Below are 21,062 nucleotides of genomic sequence, written 5' to 3'. Positions count from 1 at the left end.
AGAAGCCCGTGCACCACAGTGAAGCGCTGCAACTAGAGAAAGCCCCCGTGCAGCAATGAAGACCCAATGCAGCCAAAAAAAAAAGTCCTGTGTGGGGCCCCAGAGCTGGGGAGGGCTCTGAGTGGGTCAGGTACCTCCAGGGCCGCAGCAGCTGTCTCCGGCTTGACTGTACAGGGGCTGTTCTCTAACAAGTCCTGGTCCCCCAGGCCCCTAGTTCCATCACTGGGCACAAAACAGCCCAGTGCTGCTCAGGGGATATTAGTGACCGACAAAGGCTCAGCCCCAGTTAATGCAACAGCCTGGAAACACAAGAAACCTCAGTGATGCAGCAGGAAGCAGCTGGGAGGCAGAGAGGACTGAAATGAGAGCATCTCCAGCCAAGGAGCAAATATGAGGTCACCATGACCCAGGCCTGGGCCTCCCTCAACTTTCCCTTTGTGTGTCTTTGGTGTGCCTCTGCTTTGCAGGGCTAGCGTTCAGAATGAATACATTATTTATCAAGTGACAATAAGAATCAACTTGTAAAAATACAGGGCCCTGGTTATGTAAATTAAAGGTGTCTTCTCAAAGAAATAATATGTTGCCACTTAAAGTGTCATTTACAGAGCACATCATGATACAAAAAAAAAAGCCTTACATTAAAATGCTGAATGAAAAAAAAAGCAGGAAATAAAAACACATGTGCTACATGGTTATAATTCATCAAACAATGTACACACGGAAACAAGACAGGAAGAAAACAGCATATGCTAAAAGGTTTGTGTTAACTGTGGTTGCCTTTGAAGGGAAAGTTACATCAGTAACTCATTCAACAGTTTTCTCTGTTCTCCAATTTTTAATACACATGCACTCACTTTACAACTAAAAGAAAGTAAATTTTATACTTTTTTACTGTCTCCCTTATGATGAGAACTACTCAAGAAGAGGGTGTTTGGTTATAATGTATGCAGAAATAGAAATATAATGTCATTCAGATGAAACTTACATAATGCTACAACCCAACGTTACCTCAATTAAAAAATATCAAAAATAAGAAATGCAAAAAAAAAAAAAAAGGAAAGGAAAGAAAGATCAAGCTGCAGAATATACTGGGAGGAATCAAGGTAGAAACAAGGATTTGTGTTAGGACAGAGACTGCAATCTTTGAGCTAGTGTGAGCTATGGTGCAAAGTTATCATGAGGCAAAATAAAATCAAAGTAAAAATAAAAAGAGAGTACTTGGTCAGAAAGGCAAGGCCGCTGTGATGCAATCATTTTGCCACGTTTAGGTTCAGGGTTCCCATGATGCGGCTATCCTATACGTCTAAAACTTGACTTCAGAGCAAGAAAATGAAGCCTCTCTCAAGTAAATTTTTTTTCAAATAAATATTTTTAAAAAATAATTTCTTGTGATACTACTATGCTCCCATGAGGATGGCTAAAATGAAAAATGACTAATACCAAGTGTGGACAAGGATGTGGAGCATCTGGCACTTTCTCGGCTGGAGAAGCATAAATTCGTACAATTTGGAAAACTATCAATTTCTACTAAAGCTAAACACAAATATCCCCAAGGGCCCAACAAAGCCACATAATACATGTCCTCAAGATAAGCTCAGGGAGGTCCACAGCAGCACCATTCATAAGACCTCAAGCTGGAAACGTCCCACTTGTCCATCAGGGAGAGATGGGATAGAGGGGTCACAGAATACAGCTGGCCCTGGAACAACATGGGTCTGAACTGCACCAGTCCACTTACTTATATGTGGATTTTTCTCAATAAATAAAGTACCTGTATTTTCATTTTACAGATCTTTAAATTAACTAAGTTTGGGGAAAAGTTTGTGTTTGATCAGAGATCACAATATGTAAAATCAAAAGAACTAGGGTTTGAGTCCTTATTCTATTCAAACTGTTTGAGCTTCTGCTCTTGGGTGAGTCATTTATTAATTCCTTTGTTTTTGAGGCAAAGATAGCAAGCAGTACCAGTACTTGGATTTTTGACTGGTTGGGGGTCAACACCCCTAACCCCCTCCCTCATTGTTCAAGGATCAATGACTTACTCATACTCTGACTTCATATGGCGGACAGAAGTGAACAAACTACAATAAACATGCAACAGGGTCAACCCTTATGAACAAAACATGGAGCAAGAATTAACAGGCATGAGTGAGTACCTGCTACGTGACTGCATTTACTTAAAGGTCAAAAACAGGCCCAGCCAATCTCTGTTAGAAGTCAGGATATAGATCAAGACGGGGGAGGAAGGAGGCAAGAGGAGGCTTCTGAGGTCAGAGCCTGTTTATCTGCTGCCAGTTACAGGAGGATGTTCACTTCATGAAAATTCATCAAGCTGTGCGTTTATGATTTGTGCACTTTCCTGCGTGTGTATATATATGTATGGATGTGTACATATGCATAGCTTTTTTTTTTTTTTTTTTTTTCTTTTTGCGGTACGCGGGCCTCTCACTGTTGTGGCCTCTCCCGCTGCGGTGCATCGGCAGGCGGACTCTCAACCACTGCGCCACCAGGGAGGCCCTATGCATAGTTTTTTAAGCAGCTTATTTAGGGAAAAAAACCCTGCGAGGTGGGACAAGTGGTGTTATCTGTTTACTGCCTAGTCCTTTGATTTACCAGGACACAATTGCGTCATTCCTTGTATGAGAGCCTCTAATTGCCTTTAGTCTGGAGAACAGAAAGAAGAGGGGAGAGGATGGGGGCGGGGGAGGTTCTCCAGTTTTACATTTTCTTTGCACTTTCATGGGGACTGACTGTGTAACAGCTAAAAAGTATTCAGATTCAAATCACTTCCTTTTACAGGGTGAGTACACACATTTTAGAAATAGATGTTCTGCACTCCCCCCCTCATTAGCATGAATGTCTCTCCTACAGAAAGAGTGAATTTAAAAAAAAAAAAAAAAGGATCCATATGGAAACTAACTCTGAACAGAGATATTACGCTTCTGCTGGATTTGCAGTGATTGTGGATAATTTGAAGTTTCCAGAATTTCCCTCTGTTACATCTTCTCTGTCCTCTGCTTCTACCAGGAACAACGGAGCACACACATACTTACCTCCAAATCACTGAAGGCTCACAAACCCCCAATTCCTCTTCCCTCAACAAAAATCACTTCCTCTAGATGGCCATTACAAAAAACCTCAAATAGGAAAGAAAGGGCATAGAGACAGGTTGCAAAATACAATTTGCTGCAGAAATTCAAAGTAAAATGAGCCTTTTAAAAAAAACTGAAATGAGCTTTTAAGTTTTCTAAACCAAAACCGTTTTCAGTTTGCCACCTGTAAAGTAGGGCTGTCAGGAGGATGAAATGGGATGATCCACGTAAACCTCTTAGAAGAGCACTGGACACCTCATCAGCACACGATAGGGGGTAGCAACTATTATAATTCTCATCAAATTAATCTAGCACAATCCAAGTGACAAGAACTAACCAACCAACCATCCAAAGCACAACCTGAAATGTGACCCCTGTAAACTCTTTAAGCAAAAGGAAACATCTGGGGACAGCGCGTCCACCTTATGGAGCATGTGGCATGTGTTTTAGGTTGCAGGGGGGTGGGGGGTGGCATTCAGCTCTAGTGGACATGACTTTGCAACATGGAGAACGCTTTGCTTATGGAGAACTCTTGAGACCGGACTGTCTAAAGAAAAGCACTAAAGAACTCATCATCAGTTTAAAATAAAGGTTTACCAAAAACACCGAGAGATTCCTCACCTACCAAAATAACCACACGATGCTTCCTATGTTAGCCTGCTCAGGCTGCCATAAGAAAACACCACAGGCCGGGGGGCTTAAACAATGGAAATTTATTTTCTTATAGCTCTGGAGTCTGGAAACTCCAAGATCAAGGTGTCAGCCGATCTGTTACCTTCTGAGGCCTCCTCTCTTGGCGTGCAGACGGCCACCTTCTCCCTGTGTCCTCATGGGCTTTCCTCTCATGCCTGGTATCTCTCTTCGTGTCCTAATCTCCTCTTCTTAGAACACCACTCAGATTAGTTAAGGGCTCACCGTAACGGCCTCGTTTTAATTTAATCATCTCTTTAAAGGCCCTGTCTCCAAATACTGTCACTTTCTAAGGTGCTGGGTTAGGACCTCGACATGTACATTTGGAGAGGGACACACGTCAGCCCGTGACACTTCCCAAACGCTTTCTTCCAACAGCTCAAGACTTCCTTAGCGGCTAAATGAGAAGCTGAACTCAGAGTTAAGAACATAATCCAAACATGAATTTCTTGCCCAGCAGGTTTTTCTTTTTTCATTCTTTCTTTTTTTTTTTTTTAAAGACAGGATGAGTCACCTTAAGGACAGTAAGGGGTATGGCTTTTCATAGCGTGTGCGCATTCCACTCATCCAGGGGGTCCTAACAGCTGCCCACTCCTACTCCTCCCACCCCCCCGGGGGACATGGCAATGTCTGGAGACAGTTTTGGTTGTCACAACTGGGGGGAGGGTGCCACTGGCATCTAGGGGGCAGAGGCCAGGGATACTGCCCAACATCCTACAGTGCACAGGACAGGCTCCCAAGGCAGAGAACTGTCAAACCGAAAATATCAATAGCGCTGAGGCTGAGGATCCCTGAGGTCTAAACTGGCCAAACCCTACCTCATCTTGTGTCACAGCAGATGGCACAGCAAAGAGAGGGAGAGCCTACCAGGCCCCGTTCCCTCCATAGGCCTCTTCTTCCTCAGGGAGGGCAGCCAGCAGGCTCTTCCCTGGCACTGGGCAAATGCCACAGAGATCTAATTGGAAGAAGGCAATAGTCTCCAGCCCACCCAGCTTTCCAACTCACACAAGAAGCCTTTCTTTCCACGGGGCCCCTTCAAACTGTCCTCTCCCACAAACCTCTCAAACTTTAGACAATGATTAAAGCAACGTTAAGGTCCCAGATGAACTAGGTAAACTAACCATCGTTTAAAAAGCATGTTTTTCATGGACAACTTGGTAAAATAAAAAGAATTTTTAAGTCTACAAATAACAAATGCCGAGAAGGTGTGAAGAAAAAAGGAACCCTCCTACACTGTTGGTGGGAAAGTAAGTTGGTGCACCCACTATGGAAAACGGTATGGAGGTTCCTCAAAACACTAAAAATAGAACTACCATATGATCCAGCAATCCCACTCCCGGGCCATATATCCGGACAAAACCATAATTCGAAAAGATGCATGCACCCCAATGTTCATAGCAGCACTATTTACAATAGCCAAGACACGGAAGCAATCTAAATGCCCATCAACAGATGACTGGATAAAGAAGATGTGGTACATGTACACAATGTTATTATTCAGCCATAAAAAAGAATGAAATAATGCCATTTGCAATAACATGAATGGACCTAGAGATTATCATACTAAGTGAATAAGTTAGACAGAGAAAGACAAATATCATATGACATTGCTTATATGTGGAATCTAAAACATGACCTAAATGAACTTATCCATGAAACAGAAACAGACTCACAGACATAGAAGACAGACTTGTGGTTGGTCAGGGGTTGGTGGGATGGGCAAGGGATGGAGTGGGAGTTTGGGGTTAGCAGCTGCAAACTATTATATACAGAATGGATAAACAACAAGGTCCTACTGTAGAGCACAGGGAACTGTATTGATATTCTGTAATAAATCATAATGGAAAAGAATATATATATGCATAACTGACTCACTTTGCTATATAGCAGAAACTAACAACATTGCAAATCAACTATACTTCAATAAAATATTTTTTTTAAAAAAATAATTTTTAATCTATTAGCACAACCAGCTTATCCCTTTTCTTTCCCCTTTGTAACAATAACATTATATTTTTAGACCAACAGCACCATGTTATTAGCACAGGCCACCACCTCCTAAATGTCAGGCATGACGTGGGCACGTCTACAAACCTACCGAACTATTACTGACTTCATACTTTTAAATGAACTCTGTGTTTTTTACTGAAATGTATTCTAAAAGAAAACTTCCTGTCACTACTACAAAGAGAAAACAAGTATCAATCACTTGGCACAAACAGAAGGAACTATAAACATATTTGCTAACCTTTCAATGTTTGGCCACAAGCCACCTAAAGTGATCTCTGGCTAAGCTTCCCGCAGGCCAAGCTCTGAATACCCAAATCAATCTTTCAAAGTCACATGAATAAAAGATGCTAGCTTTAAAAACAATCAGCACCATTCTATCTCTTTAGGTAAAAGTCATCGAAAAATATGTTACAATGAATCTTTTTCTTTCTAAATTAAACCATAGCTTTAAAAACAATCAGCACCATTCTATGTCTTTAGGTAAAAGTCATCAAAAAATATGTTACAATGAGCCTTTTTCTAAATTAAACCAAAGTCCACTCACGTTTAGGAGGGAAGCTCCAGGCACTTCATGTCTATTCCCAAAGGTGGCCATCAAGTCTGGCCAGCCCTAGTTAATGACTTTCATCACATGCATCTGGGTAGAGATATTAAAAGAAACTTCTGTTCTGAGAAATAACAGCCCAAAGTCCAAAGACGGATCACTCGACACCCCGCCTCCTCCTTTCTACTTGTTGCATGGGTGGCCAAGGTCAAGGTCAAATGGCCACCCTGCTTCCTTAGGGACTGGCACCCAGGTGGCTCACTGGCCTTCCTCAGGGAAGCCCCGGCAAGAGTGGCGCCTGTATCCAGGCTCTACCCTTCAGCATCTCCACCTGGGTTTGTAATTTCACATCTGGTGTCACTGCCTGTGCCTGGCATGGGCAGGGAGCACCTGGTCCGGGTTTGGTCAGTACAGGCGAGGGCCCACGGCAGGGATTCTGTAACAGGAAGTGGATGGCACAAGTGCAGCTGGGCTGGCAGAGGACGCATAGAACACTTCCTGATGGGCCGCTACCAGCGCCTGCTCTGACTGTACTCATCCAAGGGAGCAGAGAGCTGTTAATGCAACTCTCCACTCGTCACAGAGAGGGGACGGGCTGGGGGCTGTGCATTTCAGTCACCAGCACAATCCCCCGATATGCTCCCCCCAACACACCCCACCCCCCAATATTAATACCTAATGTTAGGTATTAGGACTGCATACCTAATACCACGTCCACCGTGCCGACATTAAGACACTGAAAACACACGCACCCCTACATACAGCCCATCCTTCTGATTTGTGATATTTGTTTTTGCCAATTCACCTACTGCCTAAAATCCGTAACCTCAAAAATCAATGCTCACGGCATTCTCGTGGTCATTCAGACATGCTCAGAGTGGAAAAAACAATCCGAGTCACCCACACACATTCCCAGCTGAGGCTGAACGGGGCGAGGATGTGCCTTCTCGTCTCCGCTCTCATACTGTACAAAAGGGTCCTCTTCATGGCCTGTTTAGTGCCATGTGTCCTGCATTTCTGTGCTTTTTGTTATCTATTTCACTGTTTAACATGGTCCCAGCACTGTCAGCATTCCTAAGAGCAAGAAGCCTGTGTTGTGCCTCATGGAGAAAAATACATGTGTTACATATAAGCTTCCTTCAAGGCATGAGTTGCAGTGCTGTTGGTCATGAGCTCAATGTTAATGAATCAACAACATATTTAAACACCGTTTCTTTCAACAGAAATATACCTAACACAATGTTCTCTACTGATGAGTCAACTGAAATGTTGTAACCCGAGGCTCGCAGGAACCTAACCCTATATTTCCCCCTAGGAGCTGTGGTTCACTGTTCGCTAATTCAGTGCTGGCAGGGACTTCACAGAACAGAACTACTGCAAGTAATGAGAATCAACTGTATTGCGTACCTAATACTACCCTCCATGATGTCAAGAGAGACAGGCATTTTAACATCACAAATCAGAAGTGACAGCTTCAATAAAAAGTTCAGAACTTCCCACTGAATAAACACATCTGTATAAAGAACTCCCTACGCGGGCACTGTTCTTCGTCCACATCAACAGTGAATTCACATCACTGATGCACCCTCGTCCTGGCATGGCATGAGCACCTCTGCAAAGGAGCACGTGGCCTGCAGCGGCCCTGCCACTACAGATTTAGTCATTTGAGGTCTGAGAGAGCTTCTGGCAGAGTCAAGTCCTCCGTGGCCATTTTCTGGCCAGAGTTCTTACTCAACCAGACTCTCTACAAAGTTCTAGAAAGAAGAGGAGATCGTGTTACCCAGTGCAAGAGTCCGCATAAGGCTTGGTCCCTCTTCCAGGCTGTGCAAAGAACAATTTCTGACGTTCTCTGAGGGCTCATATCTACTCTGCATATATTATGCCCAACCACATGGGCTCTTACTATGTCGCCACTTTACGGAAGAGGAAACTGAGGCACAGGAGGGAAAAGACAGTGGTCTGGGACTTCCCAAGTGGCACGGTAGTTAAGAATCCACCTGCCGGACTTCCCTGGTGGTGCAGTGGTTAAGAATCCGCCTGCCAATGCAGGGGACACAGGTTCCAGCCCTGGTCCAGGAAGATCCCACATGCCACGGAGCAACTAAGCCCGTGCGCCACAACTACTGAGCCTGCGCTCTAGAGCCCGCGAGCCAGAACTACTAAGTCCACGTGCCACAACTACTGAAGCCTGTGCTCTACAGCCTGTGCTCCACGACAAGAGAAGCCACGGCAATGAGAAACCCGCGCACCACAACGAAGAGTAGCCCCCGCTCGTCGCAACTAGAGAAAGCCCATGCTCAGCAACAAAGACCCAACGCAGCCAAAAAAAAAAAAAAAAAAAAAAAAAACCTCACAGTAGACAAGAGAAATAAAAGCATATGTCTATACAAAGACTTGAATGTTCTTAGCAGTGTTATTTACAATAGTCAAATACTGGAAATAATCCAAATGTCCATCTTGGTAAACAGATAAACAAAATATGGTATATCTACACAATGGAATTCTATTAAGCAATAAAAAGGAACTTTAAAGCTATTGTGCTAACAAAAAAGGAGACACATACATGGAGAACAAAACTAGTTGTTACCAGTGGGGGGTGGGGGGTGCTAAATAGGGGCTGGGGAGCAAAAGGTACAAACTACCGGGTGTGAGATGAGCTCAAGGATGTACTGTACAACACAGGGAATATAATCAATATTTTTTAATAACTGTAAATGGAAAGTAACCTTTAAAAATTGTATAAAAATATTAAAAATTAAAATTAAAAAAAATATGCTGTGAAAAAAGGCAGATACAAAGACAACATATTTTATGATTCCATTTATATGAAATTTCCAGAAAGGGCAAACCTATGAAAACAGAAAGCAGATCGGTGACAGCCTGGGATGAACTGCGAACAGGCACGAGGGAACTTTTCGGACTGATGGAAATGTTCAAAAACTGGATTGTGGGGATGGCTGCACAAACTCTATAAATCTACTTTAAAAAAATCAGTTGAGTTGTACATTAACAGTGGATGTATTTTTATGTGATGTAAATTATACTTGAATAAAGTTATTTATATTAAAAAAAAGCTGAAATAGACTCTGTACCTAAATAGCCAGCTCTTTCTTAACCCAATTCATCCAAAACTTCCTAACGCCCCAAGTCCAAATACATCAAAAATCAAAGCATCCTTGGCCAATTTGGCCACAAAACTCCGAATTATTACTAAGAGAAGGCAAAGTCTCAGTTCTGCCAGAGCTGCTTTCGACAATATCTATCACACCAGGGCGTCTACATACCTGGATGGAATAGTTTATGTAGTTAATCATTTCCTGGATTTGATCAGGAAGGAGCAATGAAGTCAATAATATTTCTTTACTTGCTACCATCAAAGGTCCTTCCTCTCAAAGGAGCGTTCTGGAGATCCCCCAAAGCAAACCTTACACAAAGACCTAACTATCACTAACTGTCCTAGTAAAGACCCAGGATGTACTAAGCACTTCGTGTTCCAAACTTAACATGGATTAAGTCTCAAATCAATCCTAGGAGGTATACATAATTACTGTTACTCCCACTTTACAGATAAAAAAATGAGACCCAGAAAGGTAAAGTAATTTCCCCAAGTCACACAGCTAGTGAGTGGCAAAACCCAGGCTCTCCAATCCTACGCCCACGCTCCTAACCAATCTCTTGTGTTTCACCAAGAAGAGAACTTCATTTAGCCAGAAGGAAAGCGCATGATGTCAGAAAAATGGCTTCCAGCAACGTGAGGTAAATGCCTTGTGTCCTAACAAAACCACTGTAATAGTTTTCTCAACATCAGGATGTGGTAACTTTCTCAAGAGAGAAAAGAGCTCTGGGTCTACGGGATTCCTCCGGCAAATAAATTGCATGTCTTGGCGACATATGCTGAGTGACCCCAGCATTAATTATACTCTGTCTCCTGGGACCTGTGGCACCTATGTTTTTGGTTTTTTAACCACAAAATCCCCCAACCATCCTACAGCTCTGAGCCATTAGGTAAAAAGAGTTGATCCACCTCCTCACACTGAGTATCTCTATGACCTCCAACAAATTATTTAGCATCACTGAATCTTAGTTTCCCTGTCTATAAAATGAGGAAACTAACTCTAAAAATTCACACAGTTGTTATGAGGATTTAAACACAGCCATTTATCTCAAGTGCCCAGCAAAGAGTCTGATCCATCACAAATATATTTCTTATTCCTTTATCTCCCCCCGCCCCGCCCCCCACCCCACCCCCGCCTTAAACTACAGGAAGCCTGTCCATCTCTCTGTGCTTCCAAAAGCGTTTTCCCAACACCAAGATCCGCAACTTGACAAGCCTACTCCTAAAAATGCAGATTAAATACTAGAACATATAGGCAAATACCTGGAATTCCAGATACATGATTTGAATTTGAATCCATGTCACTGCTTAGGAAATCAATTAGTTCCAAAGTGGCAAATTCTAAAGGAGGAGTGATCTTCCATGCCAATAACAAACAGAAATCTTTTTTTTCCAACTGTCAGCACCGCTCCCTCTGGGCCCCTGTAACAACGGTGCATATTTCTATCACGGTAATCATCACTTTTAAATAATTATTTGCATTTTTCTCTCATGCACTGAGTCAGAGGTTCTCAACTATGCCAGCGCATTAAAATCATCAGGGGAGCTTATAGCCAGGTCCCACTCCCAGACTCTTATTTCAAAGGTCTAAAATGGGGCAGGGATGGTAATTGTTTAAGCTGCCCCAGGTGATTCCAATGCAGGGTCAGGAGGCGCGCACCTGTGGTCAGGGCTTGTTTAATTCGTATATGCACCCCCAGACACCTGACACAGCCCCCCCCCCACACACACACACAGTAGGCATTTTATAATTGTTTTTGGCACAAATTAATAACTAGAGGAGCTTCGAGTCCACTGATCATATTAATTCATTAAAACCCTGAGAAAAAAAACATTGACTGAGGGTGTATGCCTGGCATAGGGCTCAAGTTAATTGTTACCGTTCTTTAGCCTTGAGTGGTCAGGGTTACAACGCGCGCGAACAGTGAAGGAAGGGGTGGAGAGCTGTCGGTCTCTGGGGTCAGAGAGCCTGAGCGCAATCTGCATTTTGCAGCATCTTCCCAGCAGTCCTCGACCTCGCTGGGCTCGCTTCCTCCACTGTATTCTATCAATGGGGACTCCTCACCGGAAGATTTAAGGAAGACTTTAAGACAGGGACAAAGACCTCACAAAATGGCAGCTGGCAGCATTCTTCATTTTTCTTAATTCGACGGACACCTGGGGAAGCCAGCCTACTTGTTCACCCTCCTCACCCCCTCCATCAAATATCTGACGCCGCAAAGAGCGGCCGCCACAGGGAAAAGGCCCAGAGAGAACAGGACGCCAAAGGGAAGGGCGGGTCCGAGAGGCCCGGCCCCGCCCAGCTGCGGTTCTCAGCCTTCACCCGTCAACAGCCTCACCTGGGCAGCCTCGGAAAATGCACATTTCCAGGTCCCACCCCCAAGAACTGACCGGCGGGTCTGGGCGGGGCCGGGGAATCTGCATTTTAACCAGCTCGCCTCAACCTTCCCCCCGCAGCTAACTGTCGCAGGCGATGCCACAGACCCTTAAAACCTCAACAGGTCATTGCCATCCTCCGAATAGGAAGACGGCAGGGCGCAAAACATCCGCCCGTCCTCTCTCCCCAAGTGAGGGAAACCCTCACCAGGCTGCCCAGGGGCCTGCCAATGCGGGAAGGCACAGCAGGTGGCAACCCCTACGTCTGCCAGGGGGCTCCTTCTCTCAAACTGTGGGGAACCGTGGAGGGTGGGGGTCTCCTGTCGACCAGCAGGAGCCCTTCTCGCCCTCCTGCGGCTACTAGTTCGGGTCCAGCCGGGGCCGGGAGGGGAAGGCGGCCATCTGGGGGTTGAGTCCCGGAGGCACTGATGGGGAACCCCCCAGGCGGGTCTGCGGAGGAAGCCATGCCTCCCCCGACAAATAAACTGAGCATATCCGGGCTTCCGAGGACTCCACGCGCAGAGCAAGGTTTGATACTGACCGAATCGGAATTACAACGACAAAGAGTAATCAGGAAACAAAATGGTTAAGAGGCAAGGCTGCTCCCAATTCCACGCGCGTGTAAACAGCGCTGGGCAGGCCCGGCTTCTCGGGGTTTCGGAAGGAAGGTGGGCATCGGTGCGAGGCAGCCGGGCACTTGGGCCCAAAAGGGACGCGATCGCGCCGGGGGCCCGGGCGGGGGCTTGAGCTGAGCCGAATTCCCTCCTCCCCGCCCGCCCGCCCGCCTCCCAGGCCCGGCCACCGGCTCATGGCGCCGGCCAACCTGTCAGGCCCGGCCCGCCCTGCCCGAGCGCCAGGCTCCGGCCGCGCGCGGACAAAGGAAGGCGGCCAGCCCCGGGTCCCGCTCACCCGCCGCGGGGCCTGCTGTCCATCCGCTTCTTCTGGCGCACCGGCTGCAGAGGGATGTTGTCCGTCATGTCGCTCGCGCCGCCCGCCTTGGCCGCCGTGCCCCCCGCGCCGCCTGGGCCGCCGCCCGGTCCGGCCTCCGCGCCACCGCCCGCCGGCGCCGCGCCGCCCCGGGGGAGGAGGCGGCGGCAGCGGGCGGGCCGGGCCCGCAGCGAGGGGGCGAGCTCGCGAGCGCCAGGCCACGCGCGGAGCCGCCCGCGCGGCCCGACCGACGGACACGGGCGCACCATGGGCCCGAGCTACGCGCCGCGCCCGCTCGCCCCGCACCGCGCCTGCCACGGGGGGCGGCCGGCTGTGTCCGCGCCGCCGCCGCCGCAGTGTCCCCGCCCCCGGCCCGCGCCGCGCGCCCCCCACGCGCGCCCACCCGGCCACGCGCCCCCCGCCCACGCCCCGCCGTGCGCGCGCGCGCCCGATCCCCGCCCCCAGCCGACACCACTTTCACGCGCACACACTGCCACGCTCCCTCGGCCTCCATCCTCTCACGTGCTCACCCTTGCACGTTCACACGCGACCCGCACACACACACACACACACATACACACGCACACTCACTCTCAACTGCTTACTCCGCACCAGCATCCGACCTTCACAATCACACACGTACACCTGCACGCACACACCCTGCTACACTCACGCCCAGGAGTCACCTTCGTCCGCCCTGGATCTCAGGCCTCACACACGTGTGCCCCCAGGAATCACACCGGGACCCACACTCTGCCTCACTCCGCTTTCCGGACTCCCTCACCCACCATCCTTCACCATCCCCTACCCTCACTCTCCCACCTGGACCCCTGAGATTCACAATCACAGCATGCACTTACGCACCTGCACACCCTCGTTCTCACACACACTCCTTCACCTACCTCTGGGGCTGACACACGTACCCTCTCAGTCACCCAGACCAACATCTGCACCTACAGCCTCTCCTACAGTGTCCGGGATCCACTAACTTTCCAAGGACTCGATAAAATTTTAAGAACAGAAAGAAGATGAATAGTGGTGAAGGAAGGAGGGAGAGAAGTTAAAAGTCCATATGTAATGAAAGAGCCTCAAAATGTAACACCGTGTAAACTAACCTACTGCAACTAAAGGAAATCTTGAAGTAGCTACATCTAGTACATTTCATGCGGGATGCGGGTGCTTTTTGTTTGCGATGAACAAGGGCAAAGCCACCAAGGTCTGTGTCTGGGGCCTTGGGCGAGGTGGATCCCAAACCAAGAAGTGTGACTTATCTCATGTTCCGATGAAGTTCCTCAAGAAAAGCATGTCATTAGACGTTGCTGCATGGCACCTTTGAAGGGAAAACAGCATTCTTTGGCTAACTGACTCCGTCTGCTTTGCATCCTGTACCTAGGGCAGTGCTAGGTACACAGCATGATACACACACAGTCAACTCGCAGTAAAGGCTCATTGAGTGGAGGAAATGTAAACATCCTGACCCACCAATTATGACATCAGAGGAGGCCCCACCCCCTCCCACCTGCTCCCTTAAGGTCCCCTCTCAAACCCCACCCACCTCAGACCCCTTTCTCCACTCCACTACCACACAAGGTCACAGACAAGACCGAAGAGATTCTAGCCCTTTAATCCAAGTTCCCCCACACAGCTGGTGTTCAGTAAATGTGAGCTCTTGTTTTAATCAAGCACCTAAAACACACGTGGAGTCCCACATTTAATCCTCCCAGACCTGCCAGCTGAGTCTAAATGGTCACACCCATTTCACAGGTGAGGAAACAGAAACTCAAGAGTGGCCTGCACAAAGCAACGTGATTAGGAAGGAACTCAGCTGGGCTCCCAGGCCACTGGTCTTTCCTGATGCAGAAGGCAGGAAAAATGCCCTCCAGTGACCAATGGATTCAGTTATCATGACATTTCCAGGTACCTATTAATCCTGATTCCAAACATCTTCCAGCTCCCTCTGATCCTTGTGGAGCCCACCTGTGGCCACCCTTGTCAGGCTGTGCCCTCATTGTCTAGAATATGCAGTAATAATAGTGGCTCCCTCATCTGAGATCCTGTATCCCTTCCACCATCTCCCAGCTGTAGAACCAGAGGCAACTTACAAACTGCTGAGGCTCAGTTTCCTCATCTGTAAAATGGGGATAGTACCAGCCTCAGAGGATTGTTGGAAGGGTTAAATGAGCCAATCATGTACATAAAGCAATTCGAAGAGTGCATACACAGAGGGAGAACGTGGGCAGTTCAGGATTGTTGGAAGAATTCAGGGCAATAATAGGAACATGTAAAGCACTTAGTGCAGCGCATGCCAAAAGGTCAATTCTCATCAAGGTTAGCTATTACAATTTCTTGTCCTCCTCCTACAATGTATATTATTTTTTTCCTAATTAAAGAAAGAACACCACAGTGTTATCAAATGGTGGTCTCTGGACAAAAAGATTCTAGGTAGATTCTTGAAATATAATTCAGTCACTAGATTATTTTTTGTAGTAGTTAGTAGAGAGCTCCATATCCCATCCCATACCCACCTTACCTCATATCCACCCCCACCCCAAACCCAGCAGTCTCCCTTATTAACATTTTGCATTACTGTGGTACATCCAAGTGGATCTTAAAATTTTCCTTCTTTATGTTTTGTCTATACTTTCTGCTTTTTCTCTAGTGAACAGGTATCACTTTTACAATGTCTTTAAGTAAATACATTTTTAAAAGACCAAAGAGCCCCCTCAATCTCCAAAGATAATAACATTTTCATATGAAAAGAGAGGCGATTTTTATTGCCTTTGCATTTTCCAAATTTTTTTCAGCGCATTTTTATAATCAATACAGAAGACACTTTAAAAGACTCCCTTCCAGCAAGGCAATCCCTCAGGAAAGGAGCCACTTAAAGGCTTTTATCTGCTCTTGAGAGAGATCCAGATGCTTGCGTGAGATAGCAGAGAGCCTGTGGGGAGAGCCACAGAACTGGGGCAGTGATGGGATGAGGATGGTAGGAGGGGCACAGCATCCCTCTTCCGGGCCCAGCCCTGCCTTCTTCTCCCTGTGGTCCTAGGAAGGTCACCTCAGGGTCCTGCTTTCTGAGGAGCAGCCCCTTTTGTGGCCTTTGACAGCCATCTCCATCCAAGAGACCCCGGGTACAAGAAGCCACTGACCCCTAGAAAGCTGGAGCAGAAAGATCTTTGACAGATGAACCAACCTAGCCTAGCCTCTTCTTTCCAGAAACCAGAGAGACTGAGGGCCACAGAGGTCACCCAACCTCACCAACAGATGTTGGGCCCAGACCATAATCTATCTTGAGACTCAGTCCAGCCCACGCTGAACCCTCATTTTCACAGATCCCCAAGCTGGCTGCAGCTGTTTACAGAGTGTTGGTGGTAAGAGGACAAGAAGTCAAGGGCACTAATGGGTGAAACGGACTCAGGGTACACAGGAACAATGACTTAATAAAAATGTTTTGGGTAAACTCAGGCTGGGGGGAGAAAAGTTCTTTTGGTGCCTAGAATCTTCTCTCTGAATGAATTCTCTCTGAATGAATGCATTCATTAGGTAGTCCCTAAAACAGTTTCTCAGCCTCAGCACTACTGACATCTGGGCTGAATACTTCTTTACTGTGAGAGGCTGTCCTGTGCATTGCAAGATGTTTAGCAGCACCCCTCATCTCTATCCACTACATGCCATTAGCAGCTCACCCCCTTCTCCCTGGTTGTGACCTCCACTGATGTCTTCAGACACCGCAAAATGTCCCTGGAGGGCAAAACTGTCCCCAGTTGAGACCCACTGGGCTAGAATGTGATGTTAAATCATTTCTAAATCTCTAGTAAAACTGTGTCTCTAACACTAATCTTATCTTCCCACTCCCCCTTTTTGGGGAAAGAACTTTGTAAGTGCTTTCCACAAGCACCTGTATCTAGCTAGGATTTAATAACATTACTTTGTTTGTATGGTACTGTTTTTACCTCCAAAAAGACACAGGAAGTTTAGAGAAAACACCACTGAACAATTCATTCAAGTCATCTTCACCAAGGACCTACAATATTCCAGGCCCTGGGGATACAGTTAACGAGACACACAATCCCTGCTGCCTAGGGCTGGGGGCTCTGCTGGCTCCTAGAGGTAAGACTGGTCATCTTCAGCGAGATGACCAGATGACCTGTCTGGCACACTCTTCCGGGTTACCTGTGCCTTTCCTTGTCTTTGGGCTCTTTTACAACTCTCTAACTTGCAGAAAACCCAATAGTAACACAAATGATTCTTCTCCATAGAAATGCAAATGAATTTTGTCCAGTGGAATGCAGTTGATTCTAGCCCTGTGGATACGGACCATTTTTTGCATCTTTATGTAAATTCACTTCAACTTTCCTGACTGCCTGAAATTGGGGAGTTCTTTCAATTCTCCTTTCAATCAGTTGTAAAACTGTTGATACAATCTTAGACACGTTCATTTTACATTTGTAGGAGTCCTGATTTTCCCCTTCGAAAATGTTATACTTCAACAGGATAGACAGAAAATAAACAAGCAAACATTTCAGAGAGTGCAAAATGCCACGTGGATAACAGAACAGGGCAATGTGAAAGAGATATTGTGCTTTTGTTTATCATTCTTACTTGATAAAAAGTTGGCAACCCTAAGCAATTCCCTTCTATTCCAGGTATATCTACAGCACTTACCACCAGAGAAGGTCATTTGTTTCACTGTTTTTAATTTAAGGACCCACAATTATCCCTTCAGGAGAAAATAAACCTTCATATCCTTTGTTCCACACCTTGTCTTTAGAACACTGGTATTTCTTTCAACTTCTTTCCTTAAAACAATAGATTGTTTACAAAGGGTTGGAGGTTGGAAAATGACAGGAGGGGAAGAAATACAAGTCATTTGGGATGTTCATTCTTCTCCCAGAAAGGTCACTTTCAAATATTTAGACTTTGAAGTGCAGAGCTTGATGCTTCTTTTAAACACATTTGCGAGGTCTTACCTTAATACCGCGATTGCAACGTCCACTTTTGAGAGGTAAATGTACTTATCCTCATTTTGGCCTAGCTTAGCTAATTCTCCATTTTCCTTTTATTTAGAAATAGTTGGATTAAAAAAAAAAAGAAATAGTTGGAGTTAGTCACAGAAAAGTGATAAGGAAGGACCTGGGGTTTTTTGGTGTTTTGTTTTTTTAGGCAAAAGTCTTGAACTTCCATGGATGCCAAGAGCAATAAACCCCTCGACCAAAAGCAGTTGCTTCTTTGAGCACATTACGAGACTTTAATAACTTTGAAAGGTAACTCATTTTCTTTGAAGAGAAATGAGCATTCCTTATTTAAGCAGTTAATGATTTTGTTTGGAAACAAGAAAACAAAACTGGGGGAATAGCTAGGCCTGAGAATAATTACTCCACAAGAAGTATATGCTTTCTCTGGAAAAAGTGCCCCTTTAAATGATTTACATGGTTACAGAATCCATAAAATCAGTGGTGCCAAGGAGAGAAGAAAGTAAAGGTGTGAATTAGCTGCTGTGGTGTTTAGGTCTCTGTCAAGACAAGGTCGGAGTCACAAGGTTAGCCAAATATAGCTCTTTGATGGATTCAACATAGGCTCCTAATACCAAGAAAGGGCCTAGAACCAGCAAGGTTCTGCCATTTTGTAACTTCCAACCACAAGCATCCAAATGTCCTGGGGTAATTTGTCGAAGGCGGTGGTGGAGAGGGGGTAAAATGTACAGGTAGGAACCAATGAAATTGTAACTACTGCTGAAATACCATTGCTCATGTATCTATATTTGAAGAAGACATGCAGAAAACCCACCTTAGAAATTACCCCATCAGCCTACTTAATTTTCACATTTCATTAATCAGAGAATGATGACGTATGTCATTTCATGCATGTCCCATGTGTTATAAGCTGCAAAGAACCACATCACCTTGAAGGTAAAGGAGCTGCCCACCGCCTGGGGGCTTCTGACCCAGGTGACTTCCTTCCTCAGTCCCAACAGATCGAACCAGGAGACTCTGACTGATCCAGAGTTGGGACAAATCATACCCAACTAAGTAGGACAGTGATGATTTTCTGAACTAAATGAGAAACAGTGATGGCTAACTAGTTTACACTTATTATGTCTCAGATTAGATGAGCATAAAAATGCATCACCTCATCATTGTCTTATGAATCAAATATCATCCCCATTTTGCAGACAAGATATCCAAGGTTCCATGTTATCTTGTCTTAGTGCAGGCACCCTGCCAGAGTGTTGAGCTGGGACTTCTTGCCCAAGTGAAGAGCCAGTGTTCTCATGATGAACCCTCCTTTTCCCCAGCTTTGAAATGTACCTGTTTCATCTAACTCCTGGCTAATTTTGCTTCTGGACTTTCTATGTATCCTGACATGTAAGTTTCCTGTTTGGGCTCAGGGATCTGCTGAGTTGTAAACAACGGGAGTTACTTTTGAAACTCTATTGAAGGGCTTCCTGTAAATGTGCAGATTTTCAACACCTTCCCAGATGTTAGGGTTTAGCTAAACTGTCACCTGACTCAGTGGCTCTTGGCAAGTTCTGCCGCCATAAAGGTGCAAGTTTTCCACCTGGAGGTGGGCCTCTCCCAAGCTTTCTCCAGGCCCTCTGCAAATGCAGGTTCCTCATGCAAAGCGACAAATCCTTTCCCAGAACACTTGTCTTTAAGCAGGTTCTGGGTGTGCCAACTGAAAACAGAGGGCCAGCAGGAAAGGTGGAAGTTCTTTTTTTTCAGCTCTACTGAGATATAACTGACAAATAACGGGAAGTTTATTCTTAAAGTCAAAAGGCTTTTGGAACTCCCTCAAATCATCCATCAAGTATCAAAAACTGTTGTGAATACACAGAACCCATAGAAGAAGACACAACGCAGCCAGGTCTCAAGTTAAAAGAATACGTTCTATGGCAGCTGTACTGCTCACAACCTATTCTTCTGGCTTCAAAGATTAAGGCTGAGAAAACAGCCACACACACACACACACACACACACACACACACGCTTATGAAAACAACTGCAAACACACGTGGAAACATTCATCATCTTTGTCCTAGCAATCCTTCAAGGAGGAATTCACCCTGGAGTCAAGTGCAAGAAAAATTAGACCACAAAGATGATCAAAATCAAAGTCTGAAGGAAACATGAATACTGTCTAGCAATAGCTGATTAAACATTTTTGTATTATTGCAGATATTTAAAAAGGATTAGCCAGAAATGTGCTTTACCTTGGAAAGACGTCTCTAATATGTGAGAAGAGGAAACATATTTTTCACTTAAGTAAAATAATTCTCATACATTCGAATCTAGAAAGACATACAACTTAGCTGTAGGGTAGTATCAAGTGTGAGAAAGGATGAAAATTCTAAATACTTGGGACTAGGGCATATTAGTTTAGATCAGCGGTCCCCAACGTTTTTGGCACCAGGGACTGGTTTGGGGGAAGACAGTTTTTCCACAGACAGGGCTGGGGGAAGGGTCAGGCGGCAATGCAAGCTACGGGCAACGGCCGATGAAGCTTCGCTTGCTCGCCTGTCACTCACCTCCTGCCGTGTGGCCCGGTTCCTAACAGGCCGTGGATTGGTACCAGTCCACTGCCCAGGGATGGGGACCCCTGGTTTAGATCCTTCCATGTCAATTATCTAAATGATTGGGTTTACCTTGCTCTCAAGAGTGGCTGCTTTACCCTAAATTTAGATGAGTTGAGGTCAAAGAACATCAAACCTCGGGGAGGAGGGCATCCACCTGCAAAGGAAGTTGACACGCAGAGCTCACATCAGGTCAAAGGCGATACGGACACAACTCCTAGACTTTTCCTGGATGTCAAAAGACTCCTTTTTCCAGGATGCTGCGGTACCCACATCCATTACATCATGAGCCTGATGCTGCTGTCTTGCAAAGACACAACACAGCACAAGAGAGTACTGTGCCAGGAGGACATTACCATGGTCCTGCCCTTGCGTCTCTCTCAAGGAGCACTTTTCCCACCACCCTCTCTAAGATTCTTCCCTTGGAATTAAATCCCACCTCCTATGTGATTCTCAGCCCATCCCCTCCTAAGCAGCCAGCCTGTAAGTATGAGATGATTAAAATACTGTCTCTCTGGGAATTCCATGGCGGTCCAGTGGTTAGGGCTCTGCACTCCACTGCAGGGGGCACAGGTTCGATCTCTGGTCAGGGAACTAAGATCCCGCATGCAGTGTGGCATGGCCAAAAAAACAAAAACAAAAAACCAGAACCTGTCTCTCTGCCCAGTGACGTGTAACCAGGTATGGATGGGTTGAGATGTGGGATCGTCTAGGGCCTGATAAATTTTCCACAGTTAC

The 21,062-nt window shown here is 45.9% G+C and overlaps 1 protein-coding gene across 2 annotated transcripts in view; it reads right to left on the bottom strand.

Annotated features, from left to right (window-relative positions):
* Positions 1–12,878, bottom strand: part of ATP9A (ATPase phospholipid transporting 9A (putative)) — a 134,980-nt gene extending 122,102 nt beyond the window's left edge. The window contains exon 1 of one of the 2 annotated variants that reach the window (XM_081255888.1): positions 12,737–12,878. In XM_081255888.1, coding sequence (XP_081112014.1) covers positions 12,737–12,804 — 68 coding nt within the window. In that variant the 5' untranslated portion in view covers positions 12,805–12,878. The remainder of the gene's footprint in view (positions 1–12,736) is intronic. The other variant, XM_081255889.1, reaches the window with a different exon arrangement.
* Between the last annotated feature and the right edge of the window lie 8,184 nt (positions 12,879–21,062).

This window comes from Mesoplodon bidens, assembly GCF_964165515.1.
Source record: "Mesoplodon bidens genome assembly, chromosome: 15".
NCBI classification, from domain to species: domain Eukaryota; kingdom Metazoa; phylum Chordata; class Mammalia; order Artiodactyla; family Ziphiidae; genus Mesoplodon; species Mesoplodon bidens.
This window is presented reverse-complemented; position numbering and strand designations above follow the sequence as displayed.